Source organism: Ammospiza caudacuta, chromosome 2 (genome assembly GCF_027887145.1).
Source record: "Ammospiza caudacuta isolate bAmmCau1 chromosome 2, bAmmCau1.pri, whole genome shotgun sequence".
NCBI lineage: Eukaryota > Metazoa > Chordata > Aves > Passeriformes > Passerellidae > Ammospiza > Ammospiza caudacuta.
The window spans coordinates 51967864-51986796 of record NC_080594.1 but is presented as its reverse complement, the minus strand read 5'-3'; the positions used below and the strand labels follow the sequence as shown (position 1 = coordinate 51986796).

The window sequence follows — 18933 nt, the reverse complement described above, 5'->3', positions numbered from 1 at the left end:
CCTGTATCTCCCAACTACATAAAGGCAGTACTAAGACTGAATACAAGTTTAAATGCCTGATCAAACTGCAGTGACGTCTTATTTTTTGCTGCGCTGAAAAGACATTTGGTGGAAAAATTTCAGGTCACAATCATTTTTAAAAGGTGAAATATGCCAAGTACCCATGGGGCCTAACTCAAACTTCCAGCAAAGTAACGCAGTTCAACACTGCTACAGATTTCTTTTAATGTTATCTTCTTCAGTGCTGTATCACTTTCTAATTTTACATTTATTGTGTGCCAATTAAAAAAACTCACAGAGACAAACACACTACGCATAACCTCCAATTTTGGAAAGTATTGTAAACCAGCAACAGTCCTCTTCAAGGACACAGAACTTCTTTGTATTTCAAAGAAAACACTCCTTTGAAATTCTTCTTTAAAATTCCACTAAAAAAAATTCCCTTTTCTTGCGCTAAGCCTGGGAACAAGGACATGACCCGTAAAGTCCTACTTTTTTAACATACCACTGCCCATTTCCACTGGTGGACTCTTCCTTGCTAAGACACCAGCCCATGTGAGTGACACCCACCAGCTACTATAAACCAGTAGCTGGTGTATAACACCTGGAGTTAGACCACAGGAGCAGTTCAGCTGTGATTTCTGCCTGTGGTTACCAAACACTCATCTGTCTCCAGCTTCTGTATTAACCTGTAGGCTGCTGCTCCTGCTCAGGCAAACCTTCCTAGGCAAATACAGAACAGAGGTTCACAAATGCTCCTCTTTTCCTTTACAGGTCCATGATCATGGCAGTCTTGTCTTCAAGGTGAAGGACCAAAAATTAGATTTTGCTTTTGGTTGGAAGGTCTGGATACCCAAGTGACTCCAGACCTCACGTGTACATCAATTTGGACAGAGCTTTTTCTTCCTAAATTTGAGAATACCAGATTCCTGTTCCTTGTGGAATTCCGTGCAGCAAAAAAAACATATTTTTAAAGAAAATATTAACAACAATCTCCAAAACCTGATGCTAGCGTTTAATCAGGGATAGTAAAAAAGGCAGCATTAAAAGCTACCAACATATTCTGAAAAGGCCAAAAAGTCACCCTTTTTCTGTTCTTATTCAGTGAACACTATTGTACACTAGACCAACACAAACTTCAAAGGAAGAAGTAAACATTCATAATATATAGAAAAATACAAATTAACTGCACAATAAGAATATGGTCATATTATTACAGTATTTAATTCTTTTGTAAACTATGTAGGTCACAGCCTTATTAATTTTAATGAAGCATTTCACTTTGAGAAGACTTTAGAGAAAACAAGACTAACTCCTTTGAGCAGAAAAATGTTACAGGGATTTTGAAAGATATTTGTGTACCTCATCACAATACTAATGCTAAGCTTTGTTTCATGTAACTAAGCCTTTCCTTTTGAAACAGAAATAGGTGTAACACCAAGCAAAAAAGAGTTTTGTTCTCCTACAAAGCACATTCCTTTAAAGATGTAAAAAATGCTCCTTGCTCAATGAATAAAACAATTTATATACTCTAGGCTCTTAAAAATGCATTTCTGTACCCACTTTCCCCAGGTTGAGCCCTTTCTTAAGACACAAGGAGATGGATGTCTGCAGCACGTTTGCCAGCCCAGAGAAGTACACGCTGTGCAGAGTAACCCAAATGAAAATAACAAATATCTATAGTGAGTAAGAAAAGACTACTAAAATCCCCATTCACTCCCCATCCCTAGCACCAGCAGAGGCAATTTTGGACTATGATCCTGAATGTGGTTTCCTTTGGATATTGTGAAGAGGGGCTCAAAGGCAGCCATGGGTTTCAGGTGCAGGCACGTCAGCACAGAGAAGAGACAGGCGGCGATGGCCACCATCAGTTCACTGCCAGGTTTGTGCAGCACTGCTTTGACAGTGGCCTACTGCAGCTCATTTATGGCTGATTTACTGCTTCCAAAGCCAAGACTTCTTCCCCACCACTGCAAAATACTCCATGTGCTGCATCAGTGATGGGATCAAGCCCCGGCAGCCTCCAGATCTGAAGCAGAGACAAGTACTCGTGGTAAGCAGCTGCAGGTGCAAGGAACCTGCCCAGCTCAGTGGCAGCAGGGAGAAGGCATGGGGCTGTCTCTTGCGGGTTTTACAGTTTCCAAAAAATGCACCTGGACTGCATAAGCTGAGATTTCTTTTTCCTAAGCATCTCTGAAAATCGAGGGAGGGAGAGATACTTCCATTTTACAGCAACAAACTATAAATATCACAGACTTCCTGCAACAAAACAGGGGAAATTCCACTGGGGCAGTGGAATAAAGTTAGGAATGGCTTTATTTAAAAAGCATTTCAAACATGCTTGGCCTAGGGCAGTGTGGCTCACCTGAGACTCCCAGGTCCCCAGCTCAACTACAGGGATGCCCACAACAAGTCCCCAGACTGACTGTTCTCTGCAGTTTGTGACCGAGCACCATGAATGAAGAAGAATTTCCTTAAAACCAAAAGGGTTTTGGTTACAAACTGGCCAACCATCTTTACCTTTTCTTCAAAGTCATTCTTCCAGACTTGGGCAGAGGACTCAGTGTTTTTTTCTCATACTTTTTTGTGTGTTTCTAGCTTAAGACTTCAATTCCAATTCCCCCTGAACTAACAATATTTTGCATCTTGAACTCATCATCATCCTGAAATTATTTTTCACTTCTTTTCTTTGTAATCCAGTTCTTCTGATAATGTCCTGGGGGCAGGACATTATCCTCATTAGGGATGCATTCAAATTCTTAAAACTAAGTAATTTTGTGTATTCTTTCTCATTAAAATACATGAGACACCAGCCTATTGTACATATTTTCTGTTCTAAACTTCATCAAGTTTTCTCATGCATGTTTTTTGCTTTATTTCTGTTTCTTAAAAGTATAGAAGTACTCCTGCAAACAAGGTCTGGGAGTTCAAAACAAAAGTTATTTTAATGAGCAGCTTTTATTTTAATGAAAATCTGCCAAAATAAGCTTAAAAATCTTTCTAGTTGTCTCACTGCCTGAAGCTAATTATAGAATTAAGTATTGTTGTCTGTATGCACACAAGTGATTTTCTGTGACACTTCAAGCTGTTCCCATCCAGAAACATAAAAACATTTTGAGTTAGGGACTGATTGACACAAACTAGATGTGCCTGGGGAGACTTTGTTAAAAGTCTGAACTCCACTTCTTATGCGTCCCCACTGCACAAGAATTGCATCTTCGTGCATGGGGGTAAAAAGCAACTTTCATGTAATTTCACTGTGAAATTTGAAATATGTTTTAGCTGAAATGAATGAAAAATTAAAGAAATTAGTTATACAGATATGCTCTTATGAAAAAGAGTAACAGTTTAAGACTTTAAAACTCTGTAACTAAGGGTTCCTTGGCAAGTCTTTGTCATCCGGTCATAGGATTTTTAGTTTTCTTTGCTTTCCCTTTTTTTAATTTTTTTTTTAACCAGCACTTCTTTTAAAACTTTAATCATTAAATGCCATTTTCTCTCACTTACTGATGATCTGAACATCTCTATTCTTATTGCATATTGGGAAATCTGGGGTAAAAAACTTACTTCCAATGTCACTGCATCAGTCAGAGATAATACAAGCTGAGTTAACCCAACCATTTGTATCTTTGCAGATCAAAAACAAATCACACATGTGAGAACTCTTTTCTGATGCCACTACATTTGTGGTTTCCCTGTACAGACATAACAACTTCTCTCTGAACAAGAACTGAGGAAAGGGGCTTTAAAACAGAGGCTTTAACGGTTTACACCTGAACAGCAGTGAGCAAGTTGAGCCCAGCTGCCCTGATGGTCCCTCACCCAAATACCATCAAGCCTGGGACAGGTCAGTTCCAAAGGCCAAACAGTTGTCACTGCTGAACATTGATTAATTTCTGATGGGTCAGTCCGCCAACATATGGTAGTAAATGCTCCCCTCCTCACGATTCGGATTTAAAAGCACCAAAAACTGCTCTGTGCCTTCCCAGCTCCCAGGCAAACCAAGGCTGGTTAGCACATTCTCAACACCCCAAGAAGTTGTCATCTCACAACTCATTCAAGCTGCAAATATCCATGTTCACTCAGCAATTACTGTGAAAAGCATGGCATCCCTCAAAATCTTGCAGCACAGGAATCATCCATGCATGAGTCTCACTCATTGCATTTTCCACTGGCAGCCCAGAGCAGCCAGAACACTTCTCTGCACTGGAGCTGCATCTCATCTGCCCCTGCTGCTCAGAAGGGCTGTGGATGTCCAGCCAGAGACAATGCTTGGCTCTGAGCAGGAAGGAGGCAAGGTAGGAAGCATTTGCCTGCTCCTACACCCAGATTGCTCCACATACTGTTCTTAGAAATGACAGCTTGGTACAACTGTCACATAGACAACCCTTCTAATATGATGGGGTTTAATTCCTTGAAGACACAGTAACTGGAGCAGAGAGGTGGCAGATGGCAATGTCTCAAGTAAGATGACAATGTCCTTAAAAAAAATTCATGAGGAAGTGTGTGTGTGTCCCTTTGAAACTTTTTTTTAATGGAGTACAGTCAGATTGCTCTCCCAAAGTAAATAGAGAGTGTGAACTGAAAACTCTTCAGGTTAGTGGAGGACAGAGAACATTTTCCTCTTTGAATTATTCCCTTGTCCCTCTTTCCTTAGCCAGTTAAGAAGCTTGCCAGTCCAAATCCAAGTACCTCAAGCACAGACAGAGCTGGAATAGCAGTAAGGCAATATTTCAGGAAGTTAACTCAGACCTCTTTTCTGTCATCAAATCTAATTTACATGTTCAATTAATAGGTCACTATTACATTGTTTATTCCTGAGAGTAAACATGAAAATAAAGCTTTCCTGCTGGGAGAAAGCTGTAGGCATATTGTGGCATTTGAGATGAAATACATTATACATATGCAAAGACACAAATATATGCATATATCTGTGTCTGTCCAAGAAATGACAAATATTGCAGTCCTGATTTATGGGTAAATTCTGTCTTCAAGGAAAGTTGACTTGCTTAGAAATAAGAGGAGCAGCTAGACCCTCGGGACTGACAAGTTTAATACACAGAGAGGTGATAAGGAAGTAACATTTCAATAACTCACTCTTTGAGAAAAAAATACCCCAAAACACTACTGAAAAATGTAGAATTAAGTTAAATTAATGAGCATAATTAAAGTGAAGCTTTAATGATGAGATCTCTGTTATACTTTTCCAAATCAGACACTAATTCCATCAAAATAACCAGCTAATGAATGCAAATCCTAACATACTTGCTTCAAGAAGTCTTTATAACCAAGAAAAACATATTAATATTTTACATGTTATAGACACAGTATGCTTCAATGCTTGTTTTGACTGACAAGTTTCCCATAGAAAGAGTAGAGTCTATTTACATAAAATAAACAAATGTTAAGCTTTCAGAGACTCTATGGCACCTATAAGAAGATCATAACTTAGTGACTTCTCATTTTACCTACTTTGCAAAATGCTTTTTCTTACAGTCAGGCTGCTTGTCTGACCCTCCTGAGGCAAAGCACCACCGAAGGAGCAGCACTGCTTCAAAAGGCACTTGCAACCAATGCCACCGCACGTCCTACACTGTACTGATGAAGAAGGATCACTGATCCAACCACACTTTAGGCATCACACTTAAGAGATCACACTTGAGGGAGCACTCATCATTATTTCACTTTCTGCCTGGCATAACATAAAGCTAACAAACCCCTTAATGCACTCATAATACTTGCAGTCCATGACAGCAGTTCAGGGATTTAATTATCAATTACTTCAGTTACAGTCAGTTTTATGAGGATTAGTATTATACATGGGCCAAACCACCCCGCTTATCAGTGCTGCTTAACCAGACTGCTGCACAATGAATGGCATGGCAAAGGGGAATAAAATCCTTGTTAAGAGGCACCACTGCTGTCCCCGATACCGTGCCACAGCGATCTCAGCGTAAGATCCGCCGCGGTACTGCACTCTGCCACAGGACAGCAACCGGCTGATCCTTCTGTTTCCATTACCTCAGGGCAGGGCTGATATCACCAGGACTGGACACTGGATTAAAAGCTCAGGATCAAGCTGCAAGAGATGCTGATTAGCAGTCTTGAAGGCAGGCCTGGTATCCCTGACAGAAAAATACCCCTTAGTCCCTAGCTAGTTACCCAAGCTCTCACACCCCACAACACCTGTGAGCAAGTCTTACTGGCTCTGCATCCCAGACACTGCCCATATGTTCATGCATGTTATTTACTCATATTTGCAAATATGACTCTATCAAAGCTGTGTTTAATCCTGTGTTTCAAATAGTGCAGCAGAACCAATGATGCAGATCAAATATACAGCAAATAATACTACAGCTAACAGCTGAAATAAGGGAAAGTGGTTGAAAATGGTGTTGGGTACCTCAACACAGATGGCTAAAAGGTGTCTGGCCCTTCTATAAGCTCCTCCAATTAGCACCCCAACAGGTCTGACATGCCAGGGGGTGCTCTCCCATTCATCCCTTCCATGGCAACCAGCAACCCATCTCTGGTCTGCATGTGTGCTCTGCTGCGGATGCAGGCACAGGAATCGATTCTGTGATGCCTCTGCACTCCTACACCAATCTTGTCCTGTCTTCTGTCACCTTAGCCTCTTTCGTGAGCAATTCATTATTCTTTTTAAAAGAAAGTAATAAAAACAAAAAGTCTGGTAAGCTGACCTAGGAAGTTCATTGCCAAGAGAAGGATTAAGTCATTAAAGATATACAAGGAAAAGGCGATTATAACAAAATCTTGAATAGATAATTGGGAAATAAAATACCAAAAATAATTGAATGTAAAGAAATCAACATAAGACTTCAGAAGTACACAAAAGATAAGTGGGAAGAGGCATTGAAACAAAGGAGAGCAATGAAAAGTACTTCACAACAGAATAAGGTACTGCAGCAAAATTAAACACATTCTTCATCTTGCAAGGAAAATGAAAGGTGAGATGCCAGAAGTGAAAACAATGTGTCCTAGGGTGGAAAGTGAAAAACTGGAGACATCAGCAACCTCTCCAGAACAAGTCTTGTGTAATTTGAAATCCATAAAATTTGGGGTCCTGAAAGAGATGACAGACAGCTTATTGGACTATCAGGACTTGTCTTTTATACCCCTTCTGAAACAGCAAGGTATCAAAAGACTAGAGAGAAACAAGCAAAATAACAGTTGTAGGAAGGAAATTATGGAGAGTTATATATTAAACTTGACCTCCAAAGCAGACCAGGCCCAAAAAAATAATCAGTGATTAAAAAAATGAATAATTTTTTAAAATTCAAAATATTACAAAAAAACCTAACTTTTGAGAAGTATGAAAATCTTAAGAAATACAACTTTAGTGGAATAGAATCACAGTAACAGCTCGTGCAATTTACTTATGTATACTCATGTACTGGCTCTTTTTAAAGGCAGTACTACAGACAAAAAATGGGACTGATAAGCTGATCCTGTTTAGATTTTAAAATGCCACATAACATAGAAGATGGTAAATGAATATATGCAAGACAAGCTCCTGTATGGATTAAAAGTGGCTAAGGAAAGTCATGTCTGTTTAGCATCAATGATGGAGGATAATGTGGATAATGGATGGGTGATGGATGAATAAAAATGAAGGCAGTATTCATTTCTGAGGATCAGAAAAAAGCATTTATTTTGTAATGGGTTCTGTTTGCACTTTCTCTCTTATCTATCTCCCAAACTGGTTCCTATAACACAAGGGTTTACCCTACTCATATCCTAAACTCACAGACTCTTGCAGTTTCATTTAAATGGAAATTATGATCCAATTACTCTCTGCACCTGTATTCCCATGTTCATTGCTGACTGAACTCAAGTCACAGGGCTGAAATGGTATTTACAACCCAGCCTGTAATCTTGGGGTGTCTCAGAAGTCACATACAGCTGAGTTTGGTCAGCTTCTGCTGATGGCATCAGATAAACTCCACATGCAGGTTCAGACAGTACAGGATACTGGTAAGAGGCACTGTATTACAGAGAACCTTGATTGTCTGATAAGCCCCAAATCCTGTCAGCCTGTATTACTGACTGACACTGTCCCCTCAGGGTAAAGTCAAGACGCTGTGGTGCATTTCCATTCTAAATTTTTCTAAATTTCTTCTTCTTCTTGGTATGGACAAATGGACACTGGGGAGAGATGGTAATAGTTTTCAAATACCTGCAAAGAGAAAAAGACCACACAACTACTCCAAATGAAAGGGGAAGCAAACTGCAACAAAGGGGGTTAGGCAAAACATTAGGGAGCAATTTTAACTTGAAAATAGGTAATGCATTGGAGCAGCTCTGCTTTCAGAGGCTCCAAGATCTCATATCAAAGGCTTTTATAAATAGTTTTTCATGAACAGGTTAAATAAGGATACATCAGAAAGAATCCCATCCTGGGGCAAGAGATCATATGACCTTAAGTCATTAATTAACTTTAGCTGTTGTGACTACTTAAAAAAATCTCTGCAGCATTCTAGGCTGTTAAACAGCTGCTACACTTCACTCTGGCAATGACTGATTTTCAGTTGTCTCTGAACTTGCCCCTGTGCATTTTTTAAACTTCCACACTTTTCCAGGCTATTAAGGAGTGTCCCATAGAAGTAATTATTCTCTCTTTCTTGTGACATCAAACATTTCTCCTTCTACCTCTTCTTGTGTTTTTCCCTCCCCTGTAATTCTGCCCAGGGTCATGCTGAGCTGGGCAGTAGCTAGGGAGAAAATGGTATTAGAAGTGTTATCTCCAAAGAGGTGTACACCAGGCCTTCAGAGAATCGAGATCTCTGCCGGCACATTTGAACACTGCCCAGGTTTTCACAGCACAATGTGGTGGGAATGTCAAATCCAGACTGAACGGTGGGGTCTTCATGATGGAAGAAAATATCCTATTATCTTCCCCAGAACAAAACCAAAGATTTTTCAGGCATTTACAAGGTGGAGAAAGATAAAAAGATGAAAAATGAGAATTATTATTGAAAACTATTCTCTTTCTTTGGCAATGAACAACCTTTGCACAAGTTCCAGACTCCCTAGTCAGCCTTGTTGCAGGATAAAAAGACACACCTCAAAGGGTGCTGTTGGAGCTTTGTAGGATCAGGTCAAAATGTTGCTCATTTTGTGATTTTTTTGTCTCAAAAAAAAAGGTATCTTATTGGTGACAACAGTAAAGGGAAAGGAAAGAAAGTTCATACTTTACCTGAAGCATCAGGATGGTAGAGGCTGGGAGCACTTGTTATTTCTCCTTGCTGATGGAGACAACTCCCTGAGGATCTTTGACTCGCAATGAGAATCCTGCTCTTGGCAGATGGCAACCTGGACACTGCTCCCAGCCCCAGCTGTGGCTTCAGGATCATGGCAGATCGATAAAAGCTTGGTGACACCTCATAGTGGGTGTACGCTGGAGGGCAAAATTCATCTTTTGCAGGCCTTTCCCCAACCTGCAGAAAAATCATTAACACAGATATTACGCAATAAATCAATAAACCCAGACAATATGGAGCTCCAAACTGCTTGTAAAGGCTAAATTTCCCTCCTTGTGAATCTGGTCCTCAGACCACTGCAAACTTTCAAAAATTTATGGTCTTACTATATGAATACCTCTTCAAAAACTTGTATATTACACCCTCAATATAGAAGTACACCCCATTAAAGAATTGATGCCTTCCCCAAAAGAAAATGGACAAATGGAAGACCTTCAATTAGTGAAAATGAGAGTACTGTTAAGTCATGAAAGTTATATTATTTACTCATGTAGATATACTAAGAGACTGTGTAAATGGAATTTTTGTTAGAAGTTATTTAAAATATCCTTGCCCAATTCTGGGAGAAGTTGGTTTTAACTTAGATAGCTAAAAATAAAGCTGGAGGTGTTTAGGTACATTTTATCAGAGAAATTGTACTGCCAAGTAATTTCTGTGACAAAAAAAAAAAAAAAAAAAAAAAGAAAGAACCCCCAGTATGTTCTCACTGCAAAATGTTCATTGTCATCTGTGCCCCTCTAATTCCTGGAAAGCGACCTTGTTGTGGATGTGAGCACATTTCTCTAACTTATGCTTTCAGAGGCCTGTGGAATATTCCAAATTGGAGCTATAAAACCCACATACCCATGAGAATTGGAGAAAAAAATATCAGATTTGCAAATGTGAAACTTTTGCTATTTAGGACAAATAGATGCTGCTTTGTTGAAATCAGTGTCAAATCTCTCAGTATTTTAATGGGCATTTACTGTAAGCACAGCAGAGTTAGTCCCAAGCTGGAAGTGTTTCCAGCTCATAGCTAGCTCAGAGCACTGAACTTGCACTCGAGGAACGATCTGGTTCCATGATTCAGCCCTTGTGTCTTTGTGCATTCAGGCTGGGCTCTGACTCCCACTTTTCTGTGCTGCTTCGTGACTCAGGACAAGAGTGCAGAGTTTTGAACTCTCACATTTGCAAAGAACTCTTTGCTTTTCTGAGTAGAGTCCAACTTCTTCACCATTTTCTTATAAAATGCAATATCAACATAATGTAGAAAGGACCTATGAATATTTTTTCAGTCATCCCATTTAGACCATGGGAAAAGAAAAAAAGCATAGGAAATAGGAAATCTGAACTAAATTTGTTTAAAAATTAATCAAAAGTGCCACAGGCTACCTAGGAAGAAATGTAACTGCCAATTAATTAACTCTGCTGTAAGTTATGATGCATATAATATGCCAAATCAATTTCTATTTAGCAATTATAAGCATTAGAATATGCACTTCAACATTGGCTATAAAAGCTTTGATCCTAGCTCCTTCAAGAGCTTTAATCCTAATTTAGCAAATCTTTAATATGCTAAGAGACAAGATTGGCCTTAAACTATGAAATATAGAAGAATATTTGAGGCCTTTGCACAGGAACTAGGAGGGCAGATGCAACAAACATTGAGCTTTATAGTTTTGCCCTATATTTTTTCCTCCATTTGCAGTCCTATTTCCTGCCATTAGATCTTTCTCTTTCCTTTTTTATTATACTCTTATGACCTATTTAAAGTTAGGATGCAGTTTTCTGCTGTATAATATGAATGATTCTGCAGACTTGGACTGCAGATGTCTGGCTTCTTACTTTCAGCTTCTAGATATGAGATTGTTTTTCTGGATAAGCCTCAGTTATCTTCTCTCCCCCTGATAAAATTTATTTCTATCAGATTACACTATGCATACTATAATTTCATACTTAAATGAAACTTAAGCACCAAGGCCAAGTATTTCAGTATAAGGAAAAGAGAAAATCTTTAAATACAGAAAATAAGTATTTGTTATAAACTGGGTCCATCTATTCAAATCTTCTCTCACTCCCTTTCTTTTTATTTATAGACAGTATGCTGAGAGTAACAGAGAAGGGCAACAAACATGGACACAAACCCAATCAATCACAAGCATAAAACCTCTTCTCAAGGAAGGAGTCCTTCTCAAGGAGAAGGACTTAGAATAGAATAATTTAGATTGGGAAAGACCTTTAAGATAATGAAGTCCAACTGAATTTGCCCAAATATCTCTCAAGAATTTGATGCTATTTTTTGAAGACCCCAGTTTTGCAGGACATGAACTTGTTATGAAGATTGACCTTTTTTCCTTTCTATTTAACTGTGAATTCGTGAAGTGCAAAATGCAACTGGTCTCAATAGAATTGTATAAAATTATTGCCATTTTAAATCTCTTCAGAAAGATGTGGATTAATATGATCCCTGTTAGCACCCTGTATTAGGTTTATGTATGAGGGACTTCTAGGGAAATGATCTGTTGCAACCTGCCCACCAAGAAGGTCAGCCCAGAGTTTTCTTCTGTGGGGCTGTCTGCTCATTACCTACACACCCAAGAGTGGATTTGTTAAAATGAGCCAGAAAAGTCTGCAACAAATGCTTTGAGCACACAGGAATTTCCACAGGCTGGGTATTCCTGAGCAGAGCGGCAGCATGGCCAGCAGGTACGGATGCCCAACACCTTCCTTCATGTTACTTTGTTTATAACATCATCAAACATAAATGCCTCGAGGAAGAATTTGCTTGTCAAGCGCCTGCTTCAGGCAACTCTTTGGGAAAAGAAGTTGGCAACATCAGTTCAGGCAGTTCAAATAACAAGATCAAGGGGAGAAACTTTTGGTTTGACTATATATAAAACACTTCCCCCAAGTCTTTTTTACCTTAGCGGGCTTTTTGTTTCAACAGACTTTAGTCCATCCATTGGACCACAATGATGTCGGTGCAGGGGAACAGACCCAAAATGTACTTGAATGAGGCCAGCACAGTCTTGGTGAGGCAGGCAGGAGAGCTGGTGATCAGCAGACCTTCTTACAGACCCTCACCAGGTCAGGGCTCTTGGCAGCAGCCATAAAACAGTGAATAAAGTGACCAGTGGCCACTCTCTGACAGCACACAGACTGTACAGGTAAACTCTCTGCCTGCAGTCAACCTGTTCTGAACCTTGGAGGCCATGACATTCCACTGTTCAATTCACTAGGACAGCTACACTCTTAGGGTCCCTGTAGCTTGATTTGCCCTGTAACTTCCCACAGAGGCAACTGGAAGAACAAAGAGCCCACAAACACCCACTGGCACTGACTAGAAGAGGGTGAGCTCCACAATGAGATGGGGATCATGTTGTGATCAAAGATGTGGACCTGCCCTGGAAAAGAACTAGATTTCTTAAGCATTTTGCATTTCACCATGAGAGGTTTTCTGTTCTTTTGCCCATTCAGCCTTTACTCAACTCCACTGTGGATCCAACCCCTCAGTGCAGCTGGAGTGCCTTCATGCTGGAGTTGGGATTTTTGCCTGAGCTGCCCTGAGTGGGCTTTGGCACAGGCAGCTCAAGAAGCCCTGCAGGCTTCCCTCTGCACAGAGACAGCCCTCAAGTCTTTCTCATAGAGTTCTCCAGGCCTTTTCTTGGAGTCTCCTGCCCAAGACAGCACCTTCCTATTTCTTCTATGCCTGGCACCCAGAGGGATATTTAATTGTTCCTACCACTTAGCTGAATGATGCTTAGAGATTACAGCTATTAAAACTATCATAGCTATATGAAGGGGCTACAAAATGCTAATCAAAGCTCTCCAAAGACAATACTGGATGTGTGAAATAGGTCAATCTGGGATTTTTTTTCTCTAACCAAGACAATGGCCTGTGTGACCGAAGATCGTGCCACAGTCTCTTTGTCTCCCAAACCTCTGAGTCTTCCACATTCTCCCTTCAACTCAGTGATTTGGATCTATTTCAATGCATCCTAATTGGTTTCTTTTGGATTACACATCACTCATCTGCTACTAACCCATACTGTGCACAGCTGCTCTTCCAAGCATCTGTTCACCTTCATGGATTGATCATTTTCCTTTCCCTTGATTCATACTGAACCAAATCAGGCCCCATTGTATTCCTCCAGCTGGTAGGACAACCAGGTTATTGCTTTTAAGGTGGCAGTCCAAGAAAGCAGATTCCATCTTCTGCTATCAGCTCCTGAATCCTGGCCAAACGCAAACCACAGTTTGACTTTTTCTTCTCAGCCTCTTCTCGTCAGTCCAGTTTCTCTGAAGAAGCAGTTTTCTTGGGTTCAGATATTCTCTTGTTGAAATACCCATCAAAAGTCGTGTTTCTTGGAGGAACAGGGGAAGATCCTCTCCAGCTCATGTATCCTGCTTCTAACCCTAGCCTAGAGAAAATCACACCGCAGACTTGCCACAACCCGAATCCTTCTCATGCTATAAACAGTTCTCAGCAGTGCTCAGAAATCTGTCCTTTGTTCACTGATGTGTCTGCTGATCCTGCCTGATTATCTGAACCCCAATTCTCACAGACACCTGTGGTCTCCAGAGGGTCATGCCACCCTATAAACAGTCAAACAGTCTGGGTCATTTTGCCTTTCATTCCACTGCCATGCATTCAACAGCAGTAACCTAGTAATTTTCCTCACCGTACAAGGCAATTGTGAAAATATACTCATGATGGCTGAAATAGACAATCTCCCAAAGACTTTAGTAATTCACTCCCAGGACATAAAATACAAGGGACAGAGCTGAAAACTGTGGTTAAAGGAAAAAGGACAGCAAGTACTGTTCTTTCTGTGTTTGTGACAAGAAATAATTATAATCTTTGCTCACTTCAGTAGGTTTCTAGCTAATATGCCATAAGAGTCAATCTACACTCGCACACAGTAGCCTAATTTGGGTATTTGCCAGGTTTTGACTGAGTCACTACATTTTTTATTTCAATGCTGTTCCTTGGATCTATACCATATGTAGAATGAGTAAGGGAGTAAAACAGCCTTAACAACACCACAAGACACAGAGAAAAAAAAAATCCTTTCTTTTAGAGACTCGTTCAAATAAAATCACTTGTGTTATCTTCAGTGTTTGTATGAAAAGCTTCAAGTCCTCCAGGTCCCAAGCAGTGGATGCAAGAGCACATGACAGACACAGCTTGCTCTTCCCTGTCCTTCCTCCACCTACCAAGCAAGCTCATCCCTCCTCCACTGTGCTCATCTCCCAGCAGGGATTTTGGGAACCCAAGGCTCCTACCCACTTTAGCAAGGCAGAAACACAGTGAGATATCTGGAGCCAGAGGCACCTAGAGGGACTTCCATCACATTTTGGCTGCTTAGCATGGATTTCCAGGGGCAAGAAGAAATATTTTTTGAGGTGCAGGTCAGTGTAAGAAACAGCATTAAAATTAGTCAAAAGTAAGTCTTCTTTTGTATCATATGTATAATCCAAAAAGAGCCCTGATAATCCCTGGGTTTCCACACAGCTAAACAGAATGGAATTAGTTTAGCACCTCTAGTGTTCTGTCTACAAAAACCTGCCAACTTTCCCATTAGGAGTGAAGAGTCTCTATGGGCAAATTGCAATCATTTCCCAAAGCTATTCTTCAGGAAGCAAAAAAAAGAAAAAAATTTATTCAATTCAGTATGTCTTTTTCTTTCTAAACATCCCTATTTATAATACTAGCAGGTGATCAATTTGCTGGAGAATACTGGAAGAACACAGTAACAACTTCCAGTAACAGCTAAGATATCACAACAGGGTCAGCGCCAGAAACAGTTAGGTAAGTTTATTCCTAATGATCACACATTGTTTTAGGATTTATTTCTTATTTGAGGTTTGAGAACTAACTTCTGGCAGCAGCAAATAAGTAAACAGTCACCACTTGGCACACAAAAGCAGCTGTCTAAGCTGCAGAAACTTACCTCCTGCAGAAACTTCTCGCCCATTGGACCGAAGTGATGACCTGGGGGCCTAATTCCTGACACTACTAGTCCAGAACCAAAGAGCCTTGGCTTCTGGAGGTCAGGTTTAAATTTGTCGTAGAGGACGCTGGCGGGCTTTGGCTCCCCTCCGCCGGACGCCTTCTGCTCGGCGGGGACGGGCACGCTGCACGCGGTGCCGTCGAAGGGCAGCCCCGCCGGCGTGAACAAAGGGTCGAGCTGCTCCATGGAACGAGGGCTCCTCCGAATGTACGTGATGATCTTCGGCCTCACAGGTTTGGGCCGGGGGATGGCAGGCTTCATCTCAGCGCCTTCTTCCAGCTTTTCACTGCAGTCACTGTCCACACCAGCCTTATCTGCGAGGGAGCCCTTGGGGTGGACCAGGATAGGTTTTGGGATGGCACTGCTGCAAGCAGTCTTGATAGGCACTTTAGGGGATAAGTTTAACAACTGTGTGCTGTCAGTGGGAGGTAGGACTGAGGAGGGTGACAATTTGTCATCATGAAGTGCATAAAGGTCCTTCAAATTACTGTTTGATAGTGTGGGCTGACCATTCACATCCGGCGTTGCCATTGGGCGCACAGGAGTTGGGACACATAAAAAGACATCAGCCTTTGCTGGAATGTTACAGCTCTCTGGTGCTTCTGCTGGAGGGTGTTTCTCTACATTAGCTGTTTCTTTACTTGAAACTGAAACATTTGAGGTTTCCACATCACTGCTGTGACTGTCAGGTTGTGGGTTTGACACTGTCTCTGCACTGCGTGCTCTGTGACGATCTGACGGATCAGAAGCAGGCACAACAGCATCCTCAGTGCTTTCTTTGACTAGCATCAGTTTATTCTCATTAACTTCCAAGGTTTTGCTGTCAGGTGGATTAATATCATGTACAGGAGATATCTGTTCACCAACTGTTTCAGTGCAACCTGTGTCAACTTCATGCAAATTTTTGTTTTTTCTTGGTGTCACTTTGATGCTGGATTTACTGCTGCAGGTGAGTGGAAATATTGTTTCCATTTCCTCATCAGTAAAATACTCCTCATCAGCCTGGCTGGTTGCCCTGCTGTCACTGTCATTGCTTCCTCTTCCTTCCCTACTGATGGCGATGCTATCATGTTGCAATTTATCATCAGGATGAGTTACTACCTGGCTTGAAAATGGGCCCTCAACTCTACTACAGGTGTCATGAAAATGGGATACTTGAAATTTTGACATGTCAGACCCAGAGCTTTTCTGTTCCTGCACTGCTGTATTTTCAGGTCTTGGACACCCCAGGAACTCTACCAACATAATTCTCTCTATCTTTTGTGGACATGTATTTTTATATTGCAGAGATGGTGCAGTCCTAACCTCCAGTTTTTTGCTTTTATCACCCTGACTTAATTGTGCTTCTGATTTACTAGCAACCTCACTGAGCTTAACAGCTGAATGTTGAGAATGAGAAGTATGCAATGTGCTTTCAATGCTAACATTTGGTACATTTTCTGGTTTACTTGTTTTCTTGTTCCCTGAGGTAGATGGTTTGGAATAAAATACAGTCTTTTCCTCTGAGGTATTGTCAAGTGGACAAAACACCATCCCAAGAAAATGATCTGTGGATGTTTTTTGGGATTTCTCTGTGCTTCCTACCAAGTGGTGAGACCTGTCAATGGAGTCCAGTGATGCAGAAAGCAGACGTTTGCACGACACGCGACCAACGCCGTCTTTTGCAAATGTTTCGGGCTGAGGAGAAAATTTACTTGGTCTTCCCAAAGAAAGCCTTTTTATTCCCTCCACCTCCACAGTCCTGGACATTTTTCCCTTAGGAATGTTCTGGGTGAAGTCAATATTACCTTTGGAGACAACCTCCAGGTTGGCATCATTTGTGCTACTTTTTAAATTGGACAGACTTTGTCCTCGGCTAATCCTGATATGCCTTGATATATCCTTAGCTTCGCTGGTCCTACAGTCTTTCCCCATTTCCCTGCTTGTGGTGGAGGGCAGCTTACTCTCCTGTGCACTGGTGTGACAGGATCGAGAGTCCTTGAAGGTCAGAAGTTTATTCTGCTCTGTGGGCAGATGAGTCACTTTCTCTGTTCCTCCAGAGTATATATTCCCACTCTCATCTGTCAAATCATTTTTCTTAACATCCCCGTCAGTGGCTCTAACTTTTGTTACAATTTGGTTGGCATTGGAATCCCCAACATTCACTATGCTTTCATTGTTGTTTCTTATTTCACTGCGGTTGTCATGAAGCTGGGAATAACATGACTTGTTTGGAATTAACGGAGCACTCATTTTGAAGCTTCAAGTGACTGCTTTTTTTTTTTTTTTGGTAGTTCTAATTAATGAGAGGGTGTTTTTCCCTATCAGGTTAACTTTTATGTATGCTTCAGTTATATATTTAAATTAGAACTGTTCAGTAGAAAATTCATCATTGGAAGGCTTGAAGTCTCTTTTCAGAGTCACATTTTTCTGCTGCTCAGTTGTCTTTTCTGCAGCTCCCGGACCTAGGAAATCTTTATGATGCGCTGTAGAGAGGTTCAACAAAAGCAAAATAGATCTGCCAAGTTCCCTCTGAATGAGAGCCAGTTAATCCAGCCAACCTAAGGGGAAAAAAATACCCAAACACAAATGAAACAAAAACCCAAACAGACAACATTACACTGATGTTACGAATCATGCTAACTAAATCAAACTTTAAATCAACAGCACTCCCAGGTATAACCCCAGGACAGAGTGTTTTCAAACACTTTAAATGTCGTTTCAATTGCAATTTTGCTCCCAGCAAAAGTTCTTAGTGTAGGACAGATCTCTGACTCAAGAAGCTACACAGCAAAAACTGTCCTGGTTAGAGGAGTGGTTGTAACTGTTTTTAAGACACATAGGTTTACAACTGGAAATAGCCAGGTGAGGGTAGGATCCAGTCTTGAGGGTCTAAACATTTGCATATTGCTTCAACAATTATTACACCAAGGGTGGCTACTGAAGCATTTAAAGCATCACTGTACAGATTAGTCATCAATAATAAAATTCCAGGTCCATAGAAGTTGTTTATGGGTTTCTCTCCTTGCCTTGTAGAAATCACTGCTATTCTTTCACCAACAACCCACCCCCTTCAACATTTCTTAGCCAGATCTATAGATTCCAAGAAAGCAAAAGCTATGGCTGGAGGCCTGAAAAGAAAAATTCTAATTTTTCTGAGACAGATGAATGTGTGTATTTTTAAATATAGAGGATTATACAGCAATCCCAATACAGTGCATCTCTTTTTGGCTCCCTCACATGTTTGGCTTTGGGAGCCCAGATTTTGTCTTCTATCACCTCCAGCAAGATGAAGGTGAGATTTCTGTCTGTTTCATGCCTAAATTCACTCTCTGAGATATTTCTTGCACCCTGTGTGTTCATACCCTTCATCATAAAGAAACATGGGCACTGGCAACTGGAACATGCTCCACATTTCCCAGAAGCTGGAATTCAAAGCACTTGTGATACTCCCAGCTGGGCTGGGTTTCTAGCCAGGGGCTCACAGGGGCACTAAATAGAAGTGCAGAATAAGTCCAGTGCTCTGTGTACAGTATCTGGGTGCCAGTCTGGGTCCCTGTGTTCACTGAAAGCATCTTTACACACAGTGTGCAGAGAGACCATGCTGGTGTGCTTCAGAGACAGACCAAGCACTTTGGCTTAACGTTGCTAGAACAAATTTATAAACATGAAGGTCAGGA

General features: G+C 40.9%; 1 protein-coding gene across 1 annotated transcript in view; it reads right to left on the bottom strand.

Annotated features, from left to right (window-relative positions):
- The window catches only part of MTUS2 (microtubule associated scaffold protein 2), a 159717-nt gene extending 142211 nt beyond the window's left edge, over positions 1-17506 (bottom strand). Inside the window, exons 1-2 of the mRNA XM_058800039.1 lie at positions 15215-17506; positions 9218-9458 (exon numbers count right to left, since the gene is read on the bottom strand). Coding sequence (XP_058656022.1) covers positions 9218-9458; positions 15215-17506 — 2533 coding nt within the window. The remainder of the gene's footprint in view (positions 1-9217; positions 9459-15214) is intronic.
- Between the last annotated feature and the right edge of the window lie 1427 nt (positions 17507-18933).